Source organism: Equus przewalskii, unplaced genomic scaffold, assembly GCF_037783145.1.
Source record: "Equus przewalskii isolate Varuska unplaced genomic scaffold, EquPr2 ChrUn-13, whole genome shotgun sequence".
Classification (NCBI taxonomy): domain Eukaryota; kingdom Metazoa; phylum Chordata; class Mammalia; order Perissodactyla; family Equidae; genus Equus; species Equus przewalskii.
In genome coordinates, this window is record NW_027228750.1 from 8,073,789 (window position 1) to 8,096,439 (window position 22,651).

A 22,651-nucleotide genomic window follows, 5' to 3' on the forward strand; every position below is an offset into this window, starting at 1 on the left:
AGAGTGGCCCAGGCACGAAACACCAGCACCGCATTCCAAAGGGAAGGCAACCCCGGCACAGGATGCAACACGGTTTGTGGACTGGGCAGCCCCGGAGCAGGAGGGTGTGGACCTGACCGGCAAGGTCGGTTCCGCGCCGGCAGCGCCCCCAGCCCTCGGCCCGCCCAGCCCCGGCCCCGGCCCGCCGAGGGTCTGCCCACTCCGACTCCCGGAGCCCACACAGCAGCCCCCGGGCTCCCGCGCTGGCACTCTGCCATCTCAATCTCTCCTAGGGGCAGTCGCCCTTCGCCCTCCCGACAACAACGCGCGCCAGGCCACCCCGAGCGAGGAAGAACTGCGTTTGCCTCGCGCGAGTCCATACACAGCTATATTCCACGCTCCACCCCAGAGCATGCAGCCCTCTCCCCACCCCTCGTCGGAGTCGCGCCCTTCAAACACGTCCTTCACTCTCTGGCCATCCTCCCAAGACCGAGCCCCGCAGCCTTACCCTGACAGCAAAAAGCACACCCCTGGAAATAAGACCTCCGCCTCCAGCCGACTGGGTGACTCTGATCTGCGGCAGCACGTTCACGACACTTTCGCGATTGCCGTAAAGGGATACAGAGTCCGAACGAGCGGGGGCGCGGGCGCGCTCCTCGGGGAGGTAAGCGCGCCCCGGGCCCCGCCGGGCTGCTCGGGAGCGCGCCCCGGGGCCCCGCCCCATGTCCGTCCGGCCGGCAGACTCCGGACCCGGCCACCAGCACTAGCGGGCTCGTCCAAGCAAGGTAGGCCGGAAAGGGGATGTGGACTGGCCTCGGTCCGCTCTGAGGGTGTGTGTCTGAGGATGCCATCAGGCGGGTCGGGAAAGTGGACGCAGCCCGGAGCCCTTCACCCCCGTGGCGGGCAGGCGTCTCGCGTGCTGGCGCGCCTAGTCTCCAGGGGCCACAATGTGCGAGGCACGGGAGAGGGACCAGGTAGTGGCTGGAGCTGCAGGCAGGCTCCGGGGTCCCCGGGGGCGGGTGGTCCGCGACTCACCTGTCGGTCTCCGTCCTTGGTCTCTTCCCCTTCTTCCCCCGCCACCCCGGTTCCCAAAGCCGGGCCAAGCTCCGCCTCCCCTATCTTTTCCCGGCCGCAGGCAAAGCGGAGCCGAGATCTTGGTCGGAGTGCTTCGCTCCTCGGGAAGGAGGCAGCGGTCTAAATCATTCCGTTTTTTGTGTCTTAAGCGGTTACCAAGAACCTTCGCCCCAGTGCCACAAAATCTGCGGTTGAATACGCGCTCCAGTTGTCACTCCTGGGCTCACATTCCTTGGGGGTGGGGGGGGAAGGAAGGAAGGTTTGAAATTGAGATCTGTGGTGACCTTGTGTTTACGCGAAGCTCCGGTCGGCTATTCTCAATTCTATCGCGGGGGGCGGGGGCCCAATACTGAAAGGTACGCGGCAAGTCCTTTGTATCCTCACAGCCGAGCTTTACCTTAAGATAGATTTGGAAAACAAAACACACCCCAGAAATGATTTTTCCTGTTCTTTCAAATTTTAATTTATAAATCGGTACCCAAATGCAGCTCTGTAGTTTGCGTTGCATCATCAGGTTCTCCCCTATTTCTCTCCCTGTAACATTTGATTCCACTTATTAAAAAATTGCTTAATCTTCTCGACTCTAGGATTTAACCATTACAAGAATATTATACTTGTCGAGAGGCTAAGTTAGAGTTTAGAAAAATAACCATTTTCTATTATACTTTGGGCCTGATGGTTCTGTGCATCTCTTAAAGAAGCTTAGGGCTTTCTCTCTTCACTTGGAATATCCAGAATTTACTTTCTTATTGTATCTTAGCAGTCAGCATTTAGAGGAGACAGCATAAGAAATTCATCTTATTACCAGTGGCATTTAAATATCTGTGAAATTTAAAAATTGTAACTGCAGTTCTGATTCAGGGATCTTCAAAGAAAGCGGAGAAGATAGATGAGAGATGCAAGAACGTTTTGTTAAACACTCTTACTGCTATTGAAGGTTATTCCTGCATATTTTCAAGTATTTTGAAAGGTTTCTTAGGTTATTAACCATTAGAATTCTAATTTTCCTTGATTGGCAGTAGGCAACCGTTCTTCCAGCTTTCCAATGTGAAAATACGTGGGCAATGGTTTTCCTCACCTAGTTGGTGCACTTGAATTTCTCAGTTGTTGTTAGCCAAGTGATAAGCTATTTCAAGCCCTACTTCTCTAAGTTGTCAGTTTAAACAACTAGAACCCTCAAAGCTAAGGAGATACGAATCCAAGATGATTTATATATACAAAGAATTGTATTGTCGTTTCCCATCCCTGTGGCTCATAACGATCGTACAGAATTGTTAACTCAGCTATCATTATTATGTATTGTGCCTTTTCTGTTCTACTCTAAGGAACAATCCTTTAGATGGCTACTTTACAAATTAGAATACTGTAACTCAAAGAAGGTAAGTAACTTGCCTTCTTTGAATCATACAGCTGGGACCTGATAAAGCTAGGATTTGCACTTAGATATATCTAATTTTGCAACTCCATTGCATCACACGGAGTAGTTAATGCTTTATTTTGCTTAACAATAAGCTGTCATTTTTATTTTTCCTTCTATAGGAGGAAACTCTGTTTTTCTTTTTTTTAATCCTTTTTGAGATCAGTGAAAGGTGTCTAAAATGAGAAAGCTTAAGAAAATTGATATCCTAGATTTAAAATATTTAATTCCAGATGATATGACATAATTATAAAATACATAAAAAAATCTGTTAATAGTGCTGTAGCATAATTTTCTGCCCATGAACAATATTGGTGCATTGTCTTGAAATTGTACGTGTTTAAAAGCATATGAGATGAAACCACCTCTTATTTTGTTTGTATGTGGATTTTAGGATTTACGAAAGGTGCAGGTTTGGACAGATTTGAAGACTGATATTATGTGAACAGGTAATTCGCCTTTTACATTCTAAAAGAGGAACAAACATTTATTGACCACCTGTGACAGTATCTTACATATATTATCTCATTTAGTTCTTGAATAAACCTCTATGAAGCAGGTGTTATTTTATTTTAGACCGTTTATCAGTTAGTACTAAAATTCAATATTTATTATGTTTCAGCAATGTGTTAGGTTCTTTACTTGTGTTACATGAGTGCAATCTCTGCAGTAAGTATCCAGCACAGTCCAAGAGAACTTTTCCACAATAATGGAAATGTTCTACATTTTTATCATCCTATATGGTAGCCACTAGACACATGTGGCTTTTGAACACTTGAAATGTTGACAGTATGACTGAAGAACTGAAATTTTAAATTTTATTTTATTTTAGGGGCCAGCCCCGTGGCCGAGTGGTTAAGTTCGCGCGCTCCGCTTCGGCGGCCCAGGGTTTCACCGGTTCGGATCCTGGGCGCGGACATGGCACCGCTCATCAGGTCATGTTGAGGTGGCGTCCCACATAGCACAACCAGAGGCACTCACAACTAGAATATGCAACTATGTACCGCACGACATTGTGGAGAAGAAGGAAAACAAAAGATTGGCAACAGATGTTAGCGCAGGTGCCAATCTTTAAAAAAAAATGAATTTTATTTTATTTTAATCAATTGTAAATTTAAATAGCCACATATGCCCAGTGGCTACTGTATTGGACAGTGCCAGCCTTTGCCAATAATATGATTCCCATTTTTCAAAGGAGAAACTGGTTCAGAGAAATTGGTAAAGCTTGCCCAAATTCACACAATTTTATTAAAAAAAAAAAAGCTTTTGAACACAAGAATTTTTAGGAATGTTAATTTGGCAGTGTGTATAGAATAGATGGAGGGGAAGAAAAAAAGCAATTAGGCCAAGAGAATTGAGAATCTGACTTGCGTATTTACACTGGGAACTGGGAGGAAGAATGGTTGCAAATGACTGGAGGTGGAATTGCTGTCACTTACTGGCAGCGTGTGAGGGCTTTGGAAGAGAGAATCTGAGCTTACTCTGAGGTCTTAGACTCTGGATAACCTGGAAAAATGGTAACATTGTTTACTGAAATAGGAAAATAATAAAACCTTTTTCGAGTGAAAGGATTCGATTTTGGCTATTTGTTTGTTCAAGCAGTATTTATTGAGTGATTACTTTGGGCAAAGCCCTCTGCTCTGCTTAGGTAGAGAAGTGGAGTACCTCTTCAAGGATTTAAGCACTGAAGAAGACAGCCTCCTAAATTTTTGTACTGTAGAAGATAGTGAACTGTAAGAGATGTGCAAATCAAGTGTGCTCAGAGGGATGAGTGCTTGTTTCCAGATGCAAAGGGATTAGGGAAAGTTGTGTGTGGAAGACAGTATTTGAGCTCAATTTTGAAGAATAGGAAGGATTTGGACATGCAAAAACGATTAATGGAGAAGGAGGTTATGCTTCTAGCAATGGGGTGGACAAAATATTTTGAAAATCCCTTTTGCCAAAACATCTAAATGCTGAATAAATTAGCCTTTTAAATGCAAAGCAGGTCTTGTAGGAAGGAAAGGGAAATCCCCAGGGCTAAAAAGTCAAAGATAGAGCTGCAACCAGAGTAGTAAACTAGCAGTCTGTCTCCTTTGGGGGTATTTGGCTGGTGGCAGAAATAAAGCACAATTAGGGGCAGATTACAGGCTCCCCCTGCTTCCCACCCAGGCTATAGAGAGGTAGAATTCATACCCCTTTGACCTCCCAGGTATACAGCTCCAGGAGATACTATTCAAAGGGTAGTTTGTGTAAATGGTGCCTGTGTTTCAGGGGATGACTTTTTCATAAAAAAGAAAATATAAATGTTTCCGCTTGAAATTGTATGACTCGTAGCCTTGTAGAACCACCTCCCCTCAAATTCAGCTAGGACCCTCGAAAATCTGTACACTCAGTGAAAAGTGAGCTTTGAAAAATATCTCCTTCCTGGCAAAGAGAGATCACAGAGGAAGTTTTTCGTTTCCACCACAGCTCCAGGTAGGGGAATAAACCACCTGAGAAATTGAAACTGTAGGGTCTGCTGTGACTTAGATTCAAGGTTCAAATTTACTTATTTAAATGATTTAAAAAAAAAACCTCGGAAACCAAGAGATTAAAAGGGCCCATGTGAGTAAAGTGCCAGAGTGCCGGGCAGAAATATATAATATCCTCCCTGGAATGATTCACCCTTAATCTAAGCCTTTTAGAATGCTTCCAGATTAAGATCGTCTAAATATGAGTTCACAGTCAAAAACTGTGAAACATGGGGCCAGCCCCGTGGCCGAGTGGTTAAGTTTGCACGCTCCGTTGCGCTGGCCCAGGGTTTCGCTGGTTCCAATCCTGGGTGCGGACATGGCGCTGCTCATGGAGCCATGCTGAGGCGGCATCCCACATGCCACAACTAGAAGGACCCACAACTAAGAATACACAACTGGATACTGGGGGGCTTTGGGGAGAAAAAGGAAAAAAATAAAAATAAAATCTTAAAAAAAAACCCAAAAAACTGGGAAACACATCTGCAAGCGTTGGCAGAACCAACAAATATGGATCTAAACTCCTAAGGACTTTAGATTGGAATTATCAGAAACAAATTAAAATAATGTTTAAAGAGATGAATGATGAAAAATTAAAAATTTTTGAAGTAATTCAAAATTTACAAAAATTGAGAATTATTGTCCTAGAAATTTATACTGGGGAAACCTCTATAAGAACTTGGTGAGGAATTGTCATAATTAACTAAATAGATGAAGAAAAAAATTCTGATGGGATGTTAAGGACTGACTAGGGAAGACGAACGGAAAAGAAGAGATCATGATATATTCAGGCAGGAAATTATTCAACTCTAGTCTATGATGGTGACTTCAGGGGAAAAGGAAAAGAAACTTATTTAGCAAGATTTAAATGTACATATTTAGCAACAAGTCAGATGATCAGAGTAGATACCGAGTGTAAGTCAAAAGTGGCTGAGATTTCATATTTGGAAGTCAGTCTGAGATGAGGAAGCTGAGCACGTTGGAGGATGTGGAGATAAAGAGTTGTAAGTTTTGCAGAGTTCATGGGGTATACTAAATTTCATTCCGTCAAACTACGAGATAATGCTCATCCAAACATGAAAGTATTTTCACATGCATAGGAGTAATTTCTTGTAATTTGGAAGTATTTCTGTATATGTTTTAAAAAAATTAAATGCATGAAGATACATTTATGTTTTCTAATTCACATCGACTCATTATTACAAATTTCCTCAGTCCAGGATTTGAGGGAGAAAGTGGTGATGTGTATTATGTGTATTTAGGTCCATTTTTTTTTCCCTCATGTAGGAGCTGGAAATATGATGAACAAAACCATTGCTTCCTGCTCTCACAGAAATTAAAGTTTAGAAGGAAGATAAAACCAAACAAGTAACAGTTGAGTGTGATGAATTTCCTCATTGGGGAGGTAAACGGTGCTATTGGAAACAGAGGGGACACTGAGCTGAAGCTCGAAGAGTTAGAACTTGAAAACGTATAGGCGTTAACTGGTGGTAGTGGGGAGGGCGGGCTGAAAGCATTGTAGTCTAGCCATCCAGACAGAACAACATGCATGGAGGTCTAAAGGTGCACAAGAGAACATGGCACATTTGAAAGTCTGAAAGAAGTTAGCTGTGGGAGTACAGCATAGTGTTTGGTGTTAGGAACTGCCTGAGTTTGAATCCTGTCTCTACCATGTTCCAGCCCTGTGTCCTTGGGCAGTTCTCTTAACCTGTATAATTCTTTGCAGAGGAGTAAATTAAATCATGCATTTCAGGTGCTTAGTAACATTGCTGACATGGAGTAAACCCTGTGTTTGCTTTTGTAATCATGACGAAGATGATGATAGCTAGAGCAAGGAATTGGGAACAGAGTAGCCAAAGATGAATGTAGAAAGGTAAGTAGAGATCAGAGAATGCAAGGACCTTATAGACCATGCAGAGGAGGAAAGACAATTTATAAAGTCTTAAGGGAGACACTGAAAGATTCTTTGTAGGAGAATCAGGTGCACAGATTGGTATTTTAGAATTAGAACAATCACTCTGGTTTAAAGGTGGAGTTTAAATTGGTTGTGGTCCAGACAAGAGGAGGACCATTTAGGAGGTCATAATAATAATATGGCCAAGAAATGATGGTGGCTTAGGTGGGGTAGGGGCAGTGAAGATGGAGAGAAGGGGTAGATTTGAAAGAAATTTATGAGGCAGAATAAACTACCTAGTACTTGATTTTGCGTGGAAAGATGCAAGAGAAAGAAAGTTTCTGGATATGGCAAGTGGGTGAGTCTTGGTTCCATTTACGGAGAAATCAAAGGAGAGCAGGTGTTAGTAGATGAGCAGGGGGTGATTTCAGAAGTGGAACAGCTCAGAGTGATAAGTACAAGGTTGTGGGAGTGGGTGGCTAAAGTAGAACAGATGAAACAGTTGTGAATAATCTTTTCTAATTTGTTTTTTCTACTTTAGAAGACCTGTTTGAGATGTGGTGGTTTCAGCAAGGCCTCAGTTTCCTTCCTTCAGCCCTCGTAATTTGGACGGCTGCTGCTTTCATATTTTCATACATTACTGCCATAACTCTCCACCATGTTGACCCTGTTTTGCCTTATATCAGGTCAGTGAAATGTATTCTTTTATAGGAGAATGTTTATGTCTCGTTCATATTTTAACATTGGAGCCAACGTTTAATGTTAACATTTTAAAATTCTCATTTTGTGTTTGACATTACAACAATAAAAGGAACATAAAAAGGAAGTTGTATTTGGCACTTTCTATGTAATAGAGAAATGTGGAGACAGACGGGCAAGATTCAGTGACTGAATATGTTAGTGAATTGCGACATTTTAGTGCCATGTCTTCCAAATAATTGTTTGAAGTCGTCTCAGAAGACAGAATTGGAATTATTTTCCTCTTAAAATTCAAAAATGCTACAAACAGCAACATATTAAGAGACAATGGTAATGACAAACATTGATCAGCTTACTCTGTACAAGGTAATGTTCTAAGCATTCTTCACGTCTTAAAGAATTGAATCCTTACAACCACCCTTTGAAGTAGGAACTACAACCCCTATTTGAGAGAGGAGGAAATAAGGTCCAGGAAGGTTACATTGTTTATTTGTCCAAGGGCATGCAACTCAGTTATTGTTGGAACCAAGGTTCAGTTTGACTGGGCAATTTGACTCTAGAGGCTGTGCTCTTACTCTTTATGAAATGTTGCATAGATCTTTCTGACATATTAAGTATCAAAATTTATTGGTAATATTTTTGAAATTTCAAAACTACTAATGATGTAAGTGTGGGTACTCAGTTGCATGTGCTATGTCCATAACCCTCTTTTTTTCCAATTATGAAGACAATATGTGCTTGTTATAACAAATTTTAAACAATACTGGAGTGCTTATAAAAAGAAAAAGTGAAAGTGTCTTGCAGCCCCCTTCCAGTTTCTGCCCCCGGCAAGGTGTTTCATGGTTGGTTGATTTCCTTCCAGAGCTTGGTTTGTTTTGTTGTTGTTGTAGTTGTTTCATTTGTTTGTTTACCTTATGAAAAATAACCTTTCCAACACAGAAAATAGTAAACTTTTAAAGGATGAGAAACCAAAAGGCTAAATTTATCTTTTTAAAATGTCAAGAAGAGATCAGGGCATTAACCATCTACATTTGTTGTTTCCGCAATGGTATGGTATGGCACAAAGGCTATCAACAAATTGAGTGCACTTTGGGAATATTTACAAAACCCAAGGATATTTTAAAATTTAAGGTTCCAATTCTAGGAATAAGTTGATAAATAATCACCACTGTTTACCAGGAATATGTAGCTTAAAGAGCCAGTTCATTCTTTAATAACTCCAAGAGAGGATACATATATAAGATTCATGAGGATCCTTCAGCATTTTTATTTCCCCTTCAGGAACTTGTCTACTTTCACTTTAAAGAGCTTTTAATAATTTAAGGGACCATTGAGTTCTTTTTCAGTTTCAGTTCTCTCATGGTACTGCATGTGATTTTCTGATAGACAGTACCCTAGACAGTTCCTTTTCTGTCCCTGTTCTTTTGCCTGTTTATTTTTCTGCTAGTGAACTTAGTAGTATTACCCTGGGATTTTTCTCCAAGTTTCTAATATATTTAAATTCAATGGTACTTATTTTTGCTTCTCTCAGACTCATTTCCTTTGTCTGAAAAATGATTAAGTTAAACTAGATACTCTTCAAAGTTCCTTTCAGTTCATAGACCCTGTCTAAGAGGTTTAATTGTAATAGCCTCAAAGGACGTAACTGAATGCAAATTTCACCTCAAAGACAGTTCCGCTGAAGGGAGCTGCAGGTGTTCTGTTAGTTGGTCCAAGTAGCAGATGCCCAAATAGGGTGCGTGAAACTGGGCACTAGGGTATGAGAAGAAATTATTAGAACTTATATGTATATTTTCTTAATCTCAAAATATTTAAACTTATATTTAACATATAATAATAATATAATAAATGCATATATTTTGAAGTTACATGATGAGACCTTTTTTTTTGATAGTGTGTGATCAAAATAGTTTGATGACCGCTGGGTTGAAGTGCTGTGCTGATGAGGTGATGGGCATGGCCATTTTCACTTGTAGGGTAGTTTCTGTCGTTCTGTTCCAGAGCTGAAGAGGGAGCACACTTAGCCAGCCATCTTGGAAATGACTGCTGCTGTTTACTTATGGGGTAATCCAAAATAGGAGCATCATTTGGAATACAACTATTAACATTATGGATTTTTTTCTGATTATAAGAGTAATTCATATACATTATTCTTTGAAACTTGAAAGGTCGAAGGAACAACAATGACAAAAAAACTCTAATCTCTACTCCCTGAAGACGATCACAGCGTAACAAAATCTTTTGTATCTGAAAATACATTTTAGAGTCGGAAGGAGCAATCCTTAGAATTTATTTTTGATACTTTAGTATTCCTAAACCTCCTAATCCAGGTGTTCTCCAAATCTTACTAATTCCCTACCAGATAGGACTTTACATTTCTTTTTTATTCCCGTTACATTGTCTCGGTTGACATCTTTATTATCTCTTTCCTATAGTACTTCACTTTGAGACTAAAAACTTTATCCTTTTAGTGTTTGCAGTAGTTTGAGGGAAGGAAAAGGAACTAACATTTAATGGATGTCTCCCGTGTGCCTGCTACTATGCTAGATACTTCACATGCATCACCCCAGTTTCATTTCCTCATACTGATCCCATGAGGCTGGGAGGGAATTCGTAGCCCCATTTTGCAGATAGCAAACAGTCTCAGGGAGATAGAAGAACATACCCAAAGTTCCACAGTTAGTAAATGGTGAGCTGTGAATCTGGATCTGTGTATTCCACACTGCCCTGAAAGACAGCCCTGAAAGACAGGCATGTAGACAGATGTACTGCAATACAGTGTGATAAGTGATTTTAATAGAAGTCGAGACAGAGTGGTGTACGAGTCAGCATTCTGCCAGAGGACTTGGCCAAGGCTGTAGAGAGCAGGGGCCTCAAAACCGTTCTTAAACAGAAGCTGCAGGAGGGCGGGGCCTTGTCTCTTACTTGCCACTGTATTCCTGTCCCTAAAATGCTGTCTGCTGCATGGTAGGTGCTTGATAAATGTTTTAGTTAATCGGGAAGTTATTAAGGGTAATTGTAGGCAGAGTCAACAACAGATACCAAGAGACAGAGTTGTGAAAGGACCTCTGGTGTTTAGGGAATATTCAGGTGAGATAGATAAACACATCTGCCTGACTGATAAATGTCAATTATACAGCCTTAACATGCCAAGGATAGCTTTTTATCAATTTACATTGATTTCTATTATGTGAAGAAGAAGTAGTCTTAAGTGGTATGAGAAAAAAGTGAATAGGCAAATATCGTGAGCCCAAATTGTCATGTTCTCATTGTAAGATTATATGAGTTGAACTCATGGATTTATAAAAAGATAAAGGATTTGAAGTAACCTCTGTTATTTCCTATCCCTTAGCAGACATACATGTGTATATCTAGTGTGAGAAATCCACACACCTTCTTTTTTTCTTTCAGCGACACTGGTACAGTCGCTCCAGAAAAATGCTTGTTTGGGGCCATGTTAAATATCGCCGCAGTTTTATGTAAGTAATGAGAGGGGTTTTAACAATCGAAATTAATAGCTAAATTGCCCTTCTTTAAACACTATGTGTTACTTGTTTTATTTTCTAGTTATACTTGAAGGAATGTTATCACTAAATTATTGATCACAGATGTGTTCCTTTTAAAAGAAAAACAATTTCTAGAAATGCTAAATTATGAAAATAAACTTAAAAAAGTATCTAGAAGGCTATTTGACTGCTCATCCAGATAGAAGTTGTAAAGTGTAACCAAATATTCCTTGAGGCCTACAGTGGGTTTCTTAAGCAGCCAGCAGATGACAGCTATAATCACACTGATCACTCTAACCCTAATTTAAATTCCTTTAGGATAAACAGTTTAGAAGTTTAAGAATAGTGATGGAACCACGTTTTGACTTTTGAGTGATATTCTGATGCCAAAGGAATGGAGTGTTCTATAGTATTTTATATTCCTGTTTATTTATTTTTTGAACCAAATTTTTATTAATCATATACTAAAATGTTGTTTCTTTCATCAATTGATTGTTTTAAATATGTGTTCTTCTGTATGTTTATTATTTATCGGGTCAAAAATTGAAGTCAAGAAAATGATTCAATGTACAGAAGTTCATCTTATAACTAAAGTTTTCAAAAGCATATCTCTGTTATGTTTTCTACACTCCTGAGTTCTTTGGCAATATTTTTGCAATGGAAAGTTCAATTTGGCCCCTTCTTGACTAATAAAGATGTTTAAGTGGGGATTTTTCTGTGTAATTGACAACTATGTCTGATTGAGCCAAGTTGTAGTAATTTGAAATAAATTGAAATGAAAGACAAATAATCTTTTGGTGTTTTTTGCCTATGTCCATTTTTATCCATATTCTAGAACTAATTACTTTAGACTTTAATGCTAATCATATAGAATATTTTGTGTTTTATATATAACACTTATCATTAGAGATTTTCAGAAAACATCAAACTTCTCTCTTAAATTCTATCCTAAATGTTTATAAATATGAGGCCCACAGGAGGCAAATAACTTGCTCAGTCACACAGATATCAGTAGTTCCTTAACGCAACCTTAAAAGCTCTTTAAAATCTACAGCTGCTTTTGTTTTTTGTCTTTTTTCTTCTCTCAGATTAACTTTGAAAGGAAAGTCTATGTTTCTGAATAGCAGTGACTTTTGTCAACTCTTTATTGGCAACTTTATTCCTCGTTTATTTACTACTTTATTGTTTTTCGGATTATCTCTTCCAGGCGTTGCTACTATTTATGTTCGTTATAAGCAAGTTCAGGCTCTGAATCCTGAAGAGAATCGTATCATCAGATTAAACAAGGCCGGCCTTGTACTTGGATTACTGAGTTGTTTAGGACTTTCTATTGTGGCAAACTTCCAGGTTTGTGTTTTAGTCCAGCATAGGTATTTTCCTGAAGTACGTAATGATCCTTGTTAAAAAAGTAAACCTGAAACATTCAGTTACATGCTGTTATTTTCTTTACCTTAACAAAATAGAATCCACCACCTTTAAATTATTTGACCCTCTTAGAAATAGCTACATTCACAATTATAAAAATTCGTTCTCAATAATCTCTTGAACATGTATAAATTATTCTAAGTTTTTGGGGGATCCACAGGAAGTTATTAGACTGTATTACTACTTAATTGGAGATTACTCCAAGGCCAGAGAGAATTGATATAAATGATAAGCGACACAATTCAAACTTAAACTTTTTTTTAATATGCCTAATAAGTTATACTCATTTACCTGTTTTCTATTCTTGTTTAGATGTTGCCATTTGTCGCCTGAATTCCTAGGTGCCCAGTACCTCATATAAGGGGGTAAAGGGAGGATCTGTAGCTCTTCCAGCTTTTTCTCAGGGAATTCTTTTTGTTTTTTGAGGAAAATCAGCCCTGAGCTAACTACTGCCAATCTTCCTCTTTTTGCTGAGGAAGACTTGCCCTGAGCCAACATCTGTGCCCATCTTCCTCTACTTTATACATGGGACGCCTACCACAGCATGGCTTTTTGCCAAGCGGTGCCATGTCCACACCTGGGATCCGAACCAGCGAACCCCAGGCCGCTGAGAAGCAGAACATATGAACCTAACCGCTGCGCCACCGGGCCAGCCCCTCTCAGGGAATTCTTTTTTCTCTTTTTTTTTATTAAAGATTGGCACCTGAGCTAACAACCATTGCCAATCTTTTTTTTTTTTCCCTGCTTTATCTCCCCAAACCCCCCGTACATAGTTGTATATCTTAGTTGTGGATCCTTCTAGTTGTGGGATGTGGGACGCCACCTCAATGTGACCTGACGAGCAGTGCCATGTCCGCACCCAGGATCTGAACCCTGGGCTGTCGCAGCGGAGTGCGCGAACTTAACCACTCGGCCACGGAGCTGGCCCCCCATCTCAGAGAATTCTTAATGTTAAAGCAGCAGTCAACCTTTACCAAATGTTTGCACACTCTCCATGTTCCTTTCTGTTGACCTTCTTTCAGATGAGTCTTTGGTAATATCAACTGCATGCTGGACATATGGTGCTTTTTGATGTCTCTCTCTGAAGTCTTTAAAGTTTCAGTGTAGACATTTGATAACCTGTTTAGACATCTAATAACTATTTGGACATATAAACACACATTCGTCGTATCAAGTACACATATATAGGCATATTCTATCCCTCTTATTCAAAGTTCTCCATTCCTATACTGCTTCTGATTGGTGTCTCCTGTTTTTCAGTTTTTTAGTAATGGTTAATACTAGTAATTTCTGTAAGTATATCAGGTACATATTAGGGTGGTGCTTGCTGCTGTAACAAAGCCCAAAATTTTAATGGCTTAACACAATAGAAGTTTATTTCTTACATGCATGCATCCAGTGCAGGTTTTGTTGGTGATAGATGGCTTTCCTCCCACAGTGATTTAAGGCCCCTACACTATCTATCTTTGGTCTCTGCCATTCCGTAAGTCCTTATTGTCTTCTGCATCTAGCTGGCTGAAATAAAGAGAACATGCAAAAATCACGCTTGTTCCTTAAAAACCTTGACCTGGCGGTATCTCACATCATTCCACTGACATTCATTTGCAAGATGCATTGAGGGGGCTTGGAAATGTAGTCTTGGTGTGCATTAGTTCCCTGGACAACTGTATACTATGGAGGGGACACAAAAATTTTGGTGGACATCTAGCTGGCTGACTTTACCTCAACTAAGGTCCTGTTTTTCCTAATCAGTTTCTAATAGCTCAATGTTAAAAATATGTTTTTTGAAATTTTTAGTGTATGGATAGTTCATTCTTTGCTCCAGTTGTCCTTTGATCAATTTAACAATATCATCACTGTAGGGTAAAAATGAATCTCAAAGTCACCTCCACATTTAGCATACTCCTTCTGTTAGTAACTGATACTTGTTTACACAGCCCGGGAAGTTCTAGTAGCAGTTCCTGATAGCACCCATGCAAGCTGCGTTTCTGCCTTTATCTCATTCATCTATTAACACAGTTTATATTTATGTGCTTTCTGTATTCCTTTGTTTTCAGCTTTCATTCTAATTCACCCTCACCACAGGGGGCCTCTTGGCCTTGTAATTTTGAATCAAATTTCTTTTTCTCTGTTGATTACATCTATTTTTATACAACTTTGCACCTGTTGAATGTTCTCTGCATCTTTCACTGATGGCTTCCTTGCTGGGCCCTGTTTATAAGCAAACCCTACAGCATTACCCAAATATCAAACAGTTGTCCTTCCTTCCTTTCTAATGTAACTTTTACTGCTTATTTAATGTGGTGAGTGCCTTCCTCCTCCTCCTCTTCCCACTTCTCTCTTGCAGAGACAAACTCTAGTTGATTCATATAAAAAAATTTTGTACAAACCAGGTCTATAAATGGTTTACAGTTACAGAGCTTGACTTGGAAGAGAGACGAGCACTGTGTTTTAAAGTAGGGAATCGTTGGTTTTACTTCTTGAGTATTTCTTGAAAGCATCTGCTTCTCTCCACTTCCATTTCTGTTTCTTTCCCTCTCACCTCCTTCTCAACCAATTCAGCTTTCATCATCTCTAATCTGCACTACTGCCATGTCCTCCTGAATAGCTGCTCTGTACTCACTCTTAGATCCCTTTTTTAGTATTGTAGCCAAAGTAATCTTTTGTAAATTATATGTTATAAGTCATGTGATGCTTAACGACGGGGATACCTTCTGAGAATTGTGTAATTAGGTGATTTCATTATTGTGTGAACATCATAGAATATATTTACACAAACCCAGATGGCATAGCCTACTATACACGTAGGCTATGTGGAACTAATCTTATGGGACCACCGTTATATACGTGGTCCATTGTTGACCAATGTCATTATGCAGTGTATGACTATATACATGTCACTCGGTTTCCCTATACCCCTGCTTAAAGCTCTACAGGTCCAAAGTTGCATGAAAAGAGATATAATGAGAGAAACAGTTAATTTGATAAACTGCCAAACTGCTTAATTAACTCAGAGGTCTTGTATGTTTTGGATCCTGTCTGCCTTTCCAGCCTCATTCTGCATCATTCCCCTTCTTAATGTCTCTGTTGTGCGTAACACAGGCCTTTCTTTGTTCCTTAAATAAGGCAAATTTATGTTACTCCATTTCGTACATTGTTTCTTCTGATAGACATTCCCCAACCCCAAGCCTAAATAGATTTTGGCATCTTTAAGATCTCAGTGCAGACTATACTTCCTCAGGGAAGTTTTTTCTGTCAATAGACTTGCTCCAGTACATTTCAAGTTTTCTTTTTTTGTGTTCTCGAAGCCTCTGGAAACTAATTCTTTATAGCACTTATTATAGTCTAATTTTATAGCTGTTGTTCTTTAAATTTATTTTTAAATTTTTTAGTTGGTATATTTCTCCATTAATTATAAGCACAGTGGTTTTGTTCACTGTGGTATCCCCAGCATCTAACATGGTGCTTAGCACAAACATGCTCTCATACATGACAAAATATAATTTACATGATTTATAGTTATATATTATATATAATTAATATTAATTTATATTAAGCAAAAGAACAGCTAGTTAAAACCAGTTTTATATACTTCTATTTTAATTATAAAACTACAGGAGTAAATGCTCTCTATTTATGTTTGCTTTTTAATTCACAGAATTTGTTGATGGAATTGTGTGCTGATTACAAGTGGACATTGATCAGGCTATATCTGTATTTAGCTTCATCAATATATGTGAGAATATTTTTAGGGGGGAAAATTCACCCATATTCCTGCTTTTAGTTATTTTCATTTTCGCCTATATTTTTGCAGACTTTATGCATATGTGTAAATAAATTCACATAATTATGACGCGAGAAGGTATTAGCATTTTCTGTTATTTTATGGGTGCTGAATGTTTTATTTCTTTTTGGTTACCCAAAACGGTAATGACAGTTATTTTTCCCTTCCCAGTGCTCATAACTTATTGCCAGTTATAACACCCCAAACCATATCAAGGTAGCCCTTTCTCTCTCCAAAAGGAAACCAATGCCTTTGGCAAATAAGTTATCTTTTACTTCTTTATACTAGAAACTTCCTATACCTTCAACTAAGGGAATTTACTCTGTGTTTGTGGGTTAGTTCAGTTGCTTATAAAAGAAGGGAAACCCACCCTAACTTCTCTTCTTTTATTACCTTAGTCATACCCTCTGTGCCACGTGCTGTATAGTACCTTCTCAGCCAAATGACATACAGACAGCATCAGTTTAGAAAAATAGAGTAGTTCAACTAAAAGTCTTTGATTATAGAATTTTTCAAGAATTACTGTCCTCACTTTTAAGCAGAGGGTATATATAGTAAAAAGTAAAAAATGTAAATGGATACTGATAAAAGTAAGGTAAAGGAGAAAAAAATTACAATTTATGATAATCTCTTTGTATAATTTATCAAAACCAACCAAACTAGAGCCAAGGGGAAATGTTTTAGTTTCTTGAGTCTTTAAATTGCCATTACATTTAAATAGAAGCTCCCTACGCCCAGCATTCCCAACCATCCTAATCTTCTTTCCTTGCACTGCTCTTTTTCTGTAACCCTTATCACCATCTAATATATGTGGAATTTACTTATTTCTAAAGTTTATTATTATTTGTGCTCTTTCACTTGAATGTAAACTTTGAGGGCCAGATTTTTGTCTGTTTTGTTCACTAACATATCTGAGTATTTAGAACAGTGAGGCACTTGTAAGCAAACATATTCTTAAATGAGTAAATGAGTGGGCTGGCCTGGTGGCATAGTGGTTAAGTTTGCCCGCTCTGCTTCAGCGGCTGGGGCTTTACCGGTTCAGATCCTGGGCATGGACCTACATACCACTCATTAAGACATGCTGTGGTAGCATCCCACATAGACGAACTGGAAGGACCTACAACTAGGCTATATATAACTATGTACTGGGGCTTTGGGGAGAAGGAAAAAAGAAAAAGAGGAAGATTGGCAACAGATGTTAACTCAGGGCCAATCTTCCTCACCAAAAAAAAATGAGTAAATGAATAAGAACTATTATATTTTCAGTAGTGGCACATGAAATAATTTGGTTTTACTGTAATCCTCAGGTTTGTGCTGAGTATGATGAAAGAAAATTACTTCAGGAAGTAATTTGCAGAATCTGCAGAGCTTTTCCAGTCAGAAAATGTCCTATTGAAATGACTGGCTTGTCCCTTTAAATATTGTGTTGGCAATGTGTTTTGAATTTCTTTTATTTACTTATTTCTTCTTTCTACCTCTCAGAAAACCACCTTTTTTGCTATACATGTATGTGGAGCTGTGCTCACCTTTGGTATGGGCTCATTATATATGTTTGTTCAGACCATCCTTTCCTACCAAATGCAGCCCAAAATTCATGGCAAACAAGTCTTCTGGATCAGACTGCTATTAGTTATCTGGTGTGGAGTAAGTGCATTTAGCAGTATCCTTTGCTGTAAAATGTGGCTACACTTAGAAGAGAATTGAATAACAAAATTTAAGTGAACACTGTTGACATATTGTAAACAGTCCTTTTATGTGTGAGGTTCTTGGGTTAGTAACCCTAAATTAAAAGATTGGAAACATGAAATTCAGATTTGGCGTAGGACCTCAGTAACAGAGCTAGGAACAAAGATAAGGTTTCGACTGATCATGCAGTAGTGCCCCGTTACCCATGGTTTCACTTTCCGTGGTTTCAGTTACCCACTGTCAACCACTGTCTGAAAATATTAAATGGGAAATTCCAGAAATAAACAATTCGTAAGTTTTAAATTGCATGCCATTTTCTGAGTAGCATGATGAAATCTTGAGTATTCCGCTCCCTCCTGCCCAGGACATGAATCATCCCTTTGTCCATTGTATCCAGGCTGTGTACGCTATCCACCCCTTTGTCATTTAGTAGTCATCTCAGTTATCAGATGGACTGTCGAAGTATCACAGTGCTTGTTTTCAAGTAACCCTCATTTTACTTAATAATGGCCCCAAAGTGCAGGAGTAGTGATTCTGGCAATTCGGGTATTCCAAAGAGAAGTTACTGTTGTTAATCTCTTACTGTGCCTAATGTATAAATTAAACTTTATCATAGGTATGTATGTATAGGAAAAAACATAGTATATATAGGGTTCAGTACTATCTGTGGTTTCAGGTATCCGCTGGGGGTCTTGGAACGTATCTTCCTTGGATAAGTGGGGGACTACTGTACTCACTTCAAAGATATGAAGGATGAGTTAGTGCCATCTTTGAGAGCAATTATTTTGCAAAGGCTTATGATAGAGCTGCTAGTTTACTGAGCAAAGAGGGATTGACCATGTGAACCATTTCATGGTAATTCTCTGGGCACAATTTAAATTTTACTACTGCCATGTAACATGAAGCCTTTAAGAAACTGGGTATGAACCTTTGGAACAAATGTATGAGTAATTTTTTGGACCTTTAAAGTGATTTTTGTTATAATCTAATTTAAACAGGTCTTCTCTGAGATTCTTCCTTGACTTACTTTTTTGTAGTGCTGACTTGCTCATCACTTTTGTACCATGGCAGTTTTGGCATTGATATAGTAGAGAAGCTCCACTGGAGCCCAAAGGACAAAGTAAGAACTGAGAGTCTCTAAAACTTAGTTTTTTATTAAAGATGACTATTTTGGTTGATTTTCATGTATTTTTCATTGCATCACTAAAATGAAACTTTTTCAGTAGACTAATCAGTTAGATATTAGGATTGTTTTCTATATATAATAGAGTTTATGTAGAACCATCCATATTCTCCTCTCACCTGTGATCTGTGGATGTTTTCAAGACTTGAAGAGAATTATAATGGCAAAGAGTTTTCTCAGAAATTGACTTCTCTACATATGAATATAGTATATAATATACCAAACTGAGATCTTTTATTATTAGAATGCTTGTTTTCTGAACTAAAAAGATATCTTCTTCCATTTTTTGTAATCTGGAAGTTTATTATTTTAGACTCTGCATTCAGGTTCTAATATAGTGGATATCTGAATGGACACAGCATCTTTGATCCTGAGAAAAAAGACATGTACTAAATAGATAATAAATTGAGTTCATCTGTTTTCACAACACTTTCAGTGACAGTTTATTTTAAATTATTTTTAAAGAATCAACGGTGGATAGGACATGTTTGTGAGAATAAATGAATGACATAATTTACTAGATTCTCATTATAATCTATATATTATTTAAGGCTCTAAAAATAACACTAAATTTCTTATGAGCATTGTTTACTTAAACTTTTTTTAGTGACATTTTATGAATCTTATGGCTTTGGGAAAGGCAGTAACTTCTTGATTGTAGAGTTCTCCTATTCTGTGTTAGTTATTCAAATGGAAATTTTATTTGCTCTAGATGAGAGTAGCCAGCCCTCCTAGTCTAATGGTTAAGATTCGGTGCTCTCACTGCCATGGCCTGGGTTCCTTTTCTGGTCAGGGAACCACACCACCCATCTGCTGGATTCGTACTGTGGTGGCTGCATGTTGCTATGATGCCGAAAGCTATGCTACTGGTATTTCACATACCATCAGGGTCACCCATGGTGGACAGGTTTCAGTGGAGCTTCCAGACTAAGACAGACTAGGAGAAAGGACCTGGCCACCCACTTCCAAAAACGTTGGCCATGAAAACCTATTCATAGGCATTGTCTGTACACAGCACTAGACGTTGTAGCATTGTCTGATATAGCACCAGAAGGTGAGAGGATGATGCAAAACGACCAGGCAGGGTTTCTCTCTGTTGTACACAAGGTTGCTAGGAGTCAGATTTGACTGGTTGGCTGGAACAACAACAAAGAGGAAACTACCATGGCTAGATCATTTAGGAAGACTTACCTAATGGCTGCCTTTAATTCTTGAGATATGTTCAATAAATCAAGAGTTGATTTTCAGAAGGCAGATTGGTTCATAAGAATTATGGGGTTTTTATTTGAGGGAAGTTGTAGGTCATTTGAATACAATTTCACAGAACTATTCTTTTTTCCATTGTCACTCAAGGGTTATGTGCTTCACATGATCACTACTGCAGCAGAATGGTCTATGTCATTTTCCTTCTTTGGTTTTTTCCTGACTTATATCCGTGATTTTCAGGTAAGAAAAGACAGAATTAGATTTATGCAGTCAAACTTCCTTCAGGTGGAATAACAGAACTGTCTTTGGCAAGTCTCCAACCTTTTCGAAAGTTAACTTCATAAGTAGTGCTGCTGAAAGTGTAGCTTCTCAGGTGAATTGTCCTGTTGTCTGGAGAAGTAGTGTATTGCTAGCGAGGTTCAGCTTTGAAAATAGGATTGTAAAACAACAAAATTTGCAGAAATTCTTTCACAGGATTTTCATCAATTCTGTCTACATTTACGTAGGCCGTCCTCAACATTTAGTTTTACTGATTTTCATAGAAACCAAAGAAAACCTGAGGGACTTCTGAGTAGAGAAGCATGGTTTTCCCAGCTCTATTGGTACTACAGATGATGCCTTTGGCCATACAACAGCTGTGTCACTCTGTTGCTCATTAGAATTGATTTACATTCCTAATCACAAAAGATAGTCTACAGAACGTATTGAAGATGTGATCTGTCTTTAAGGAGCAAACTTCTGTGTGTAATTTTCTTTTCTGTTCCAGAAAATTTCTTTACGGGTGGAAGCCAATTTACACGGATTAACCCTCTATGACACTGCTCCTTGCCCTATTAACAATGAACGAACACGGCTACTTCCCAGAGATTTATGATGAAAGCATAAACTACTTCTGTGGTGATTATAATTCTCAGGGATTGGGAAAATGTTCATGAAAGTTACTGATTCTGCTCTGAAATTTTCAACCAGTTAATCAAGACTGACAGCGACATTGATGAATACTGATAATCAAGAGACATTAGTTAAACCACTTGATAAGTTGTTTTAAAGGACATCATCAAGAGGATCATGTAAAAAGATTTATGCCTATACGTTTTTTATCCCAGAAAATAAAACCAAAGGACTACAGCACTGTAGATTTTTTCTACTTTGTGTAAGAGAAACAGCCAGAAGTGCACCAAGCAGTCTGCAAAACCCAGCCTTTCACACCTTGTAAATCATCGTAAAGCATGTTTTGTTTGGAGCACTTTTATGAGAAGCATTGTCCACGACCTCCTAATCAACATTGCTCAGCAGCTCCTTTAGAATTGGGTTTTGAAGTAATAGTTTTATCATATTAATATATTTCTTACAGTCTTTATAAAATTTCTTTCTTCTGGAATCCACCTGTAAAGGGAAGCAGACCTGAATTCACGTGAACGTTTTCATTGCTTAATCTTTGCACAAGAGATTCTATAGGTATTAATTTGATTCCTGCCACAAGGCCGGATAATATGCTAACTGGTCTGTCATATGTGCTTGCGATCATTTCGTGAAGTTTGTTCTCTGCTATGAGATTTTAATCACTAATGAATAAGAGCAGTAGCTATAGATAAATTTACTCCAATCATGTTTTACATAAAATGAGGGTTAGTGTTCACACACAAGACTGAGAAGTTTGTGAATAACAGCAGATATGATTAATCTCAAATAAAAGTCACCTCAAACCGCAGTCAAGAGCTTCTTAGATTTTCATTTATAGCAAATTATAATTACTTATAAAAGTAACCTTGAACAGGAAAATATTCAGCTTTTCTAGTGGGATGTGATCTTTGTAGAACCCAAATTCTAAAGGACAAAATCAGTAATCCGAGAAAAACTAGGTACAAAGTAATTGTGATACATGCATCCATGAAAACAATTTTCTCTCTTTCTTTCTGGTCATACCAGCAATTGGATAACTTCTACTTGGATCCCTATTTGTGCAGATAAAGAATGGTTAACATATCGCAGATAAAATTCAAAAGAAGAAAATGTTCACGTAGAAGGTACCCAGTGACAAACTGGTTTGCAAAAGAATCTTTGAAGAAGATTAATTAACAAGGTTTATCTTTTTAGAAGAAATGTTTCTGTAGCCAGAATGAAAAATGGTGCAAACAAGTTTAATGTGAAAGAGGGAGCAATTTAAGGGAAAATGGTTATATGGTGGAACTAGCGATCTCAATTATGAATAAGTTACTAGATATAGGACTCTATAAATAATATTTCTGAAGACTTCTGGGCTATTAAGACAGAAAATGGAATAAAATACTGTTTTTACCTATATC

The 22,651-nt window shown here is 38.5% G+C and overlaps 2 protein-coding genes across 14 annotated transcripts in view; one reads left to right on the forward strand and one right to left on the reverse strand.

Moving 5' to 3' along the window:
* The window catches only part of CEPT1 (choline/ethanolamine phosphotransferase 1), a 33,557-nt gene extending 32,036 nt beyond the window's left edge, over positions 1-1,521 (reverse strand). Inside the window, exon 1 of one of the 4 annotated variants that reach the window (XM_008515209.2) lies at positions 1,015-1,521. Coding sequence is in view for 1 of the 4 variants with exons in the window: in XM_008515207.2 (XP_008513429.2) it covers positions 488-830 (343 nt within the window). In the remaining 3 variants the exon portion in view is untranslated. Of the gene's footprint in view, positions 1-487 lie in introns of all 4 variants that reach the window. The other 3 variants (XM_070608027.1, XM_008515207.2, XM_008515208.2) reach the window with 3 other exon arrangements.
* Positions 572-22,056, forward strand: DRAM2 (DNA damage regulated autophagy modulator 2). Of its 10 annotated transcripts, none has more exons than XM_070608028.1 (11): positions 623-764; positions 2,865-2,919; positions 3,303-3,531; positions 6,250-6,336; positions 7,398-7,542; positions 10,967-11,034; positions 12,269-12,408; positions 17,753-17,930; positions 18,994-19,076; positions 20,493-20,585; positions 21,112-22,056. In XM_070608028.1, the coding sequence occupies exons 5-11, from the start codon at positions 7,412-7,414 to the stop codon at positions 21,217-21,219; spliced, it is 801 nt and encodes a 266-aa protein (XP_070464129.1). In that variant the 5' UTR covers positions 623-764; positions 2,865-2,919; positions 3,303-3,531; positions 6,250-6,336; positions 7,398-7,411; the 3' UTR covers positions 21,220-22,056. The 10 variants fall into 10 exon arrangements, with proteins under 10 accessions (XP_008513433.1, XP_008513432.1, XP_070464129.1 ...); XM_070608031.1 differs by having other exon boundaries at positions 624-764; positions 6,250-6,367; XM_070608033.1 differs by having other exon boundaries at positions 624-764; positions 3,303-3,416; positions 6,250-6,367.
* Positions 22,057-22,651: the final 595 nt, after the last annotated feature.

What these genes read in the sequence shown, in the direction of transcription:
- DRAM2 (XM_008515211.2), top strand. Translation starts at nt 7,412, where the DNA reads ATGTGGTGGTTTCAGCAAGGCCTCAGTTTCCTTCCTTCAGCCCTCGTA. An exon ending in CCTGTTTTGCCTTATATCAG is followed by an intron (nt 7,543 to 10,966) that starts GTCAGTGAAATG and finishes TTTTTCTTTCAG; the next exon opens with CGACACTGGTACAGTCGCTC. An exon ending in CTTATATCCGTGATTTTCAG is followed by an intron (nt 20,586 to 21,111) that starts GTAAGAAAAGAC and finishes TTTCTGTTCCAG; the next exon opens with AAAATTTCTTTACGGGTGGA.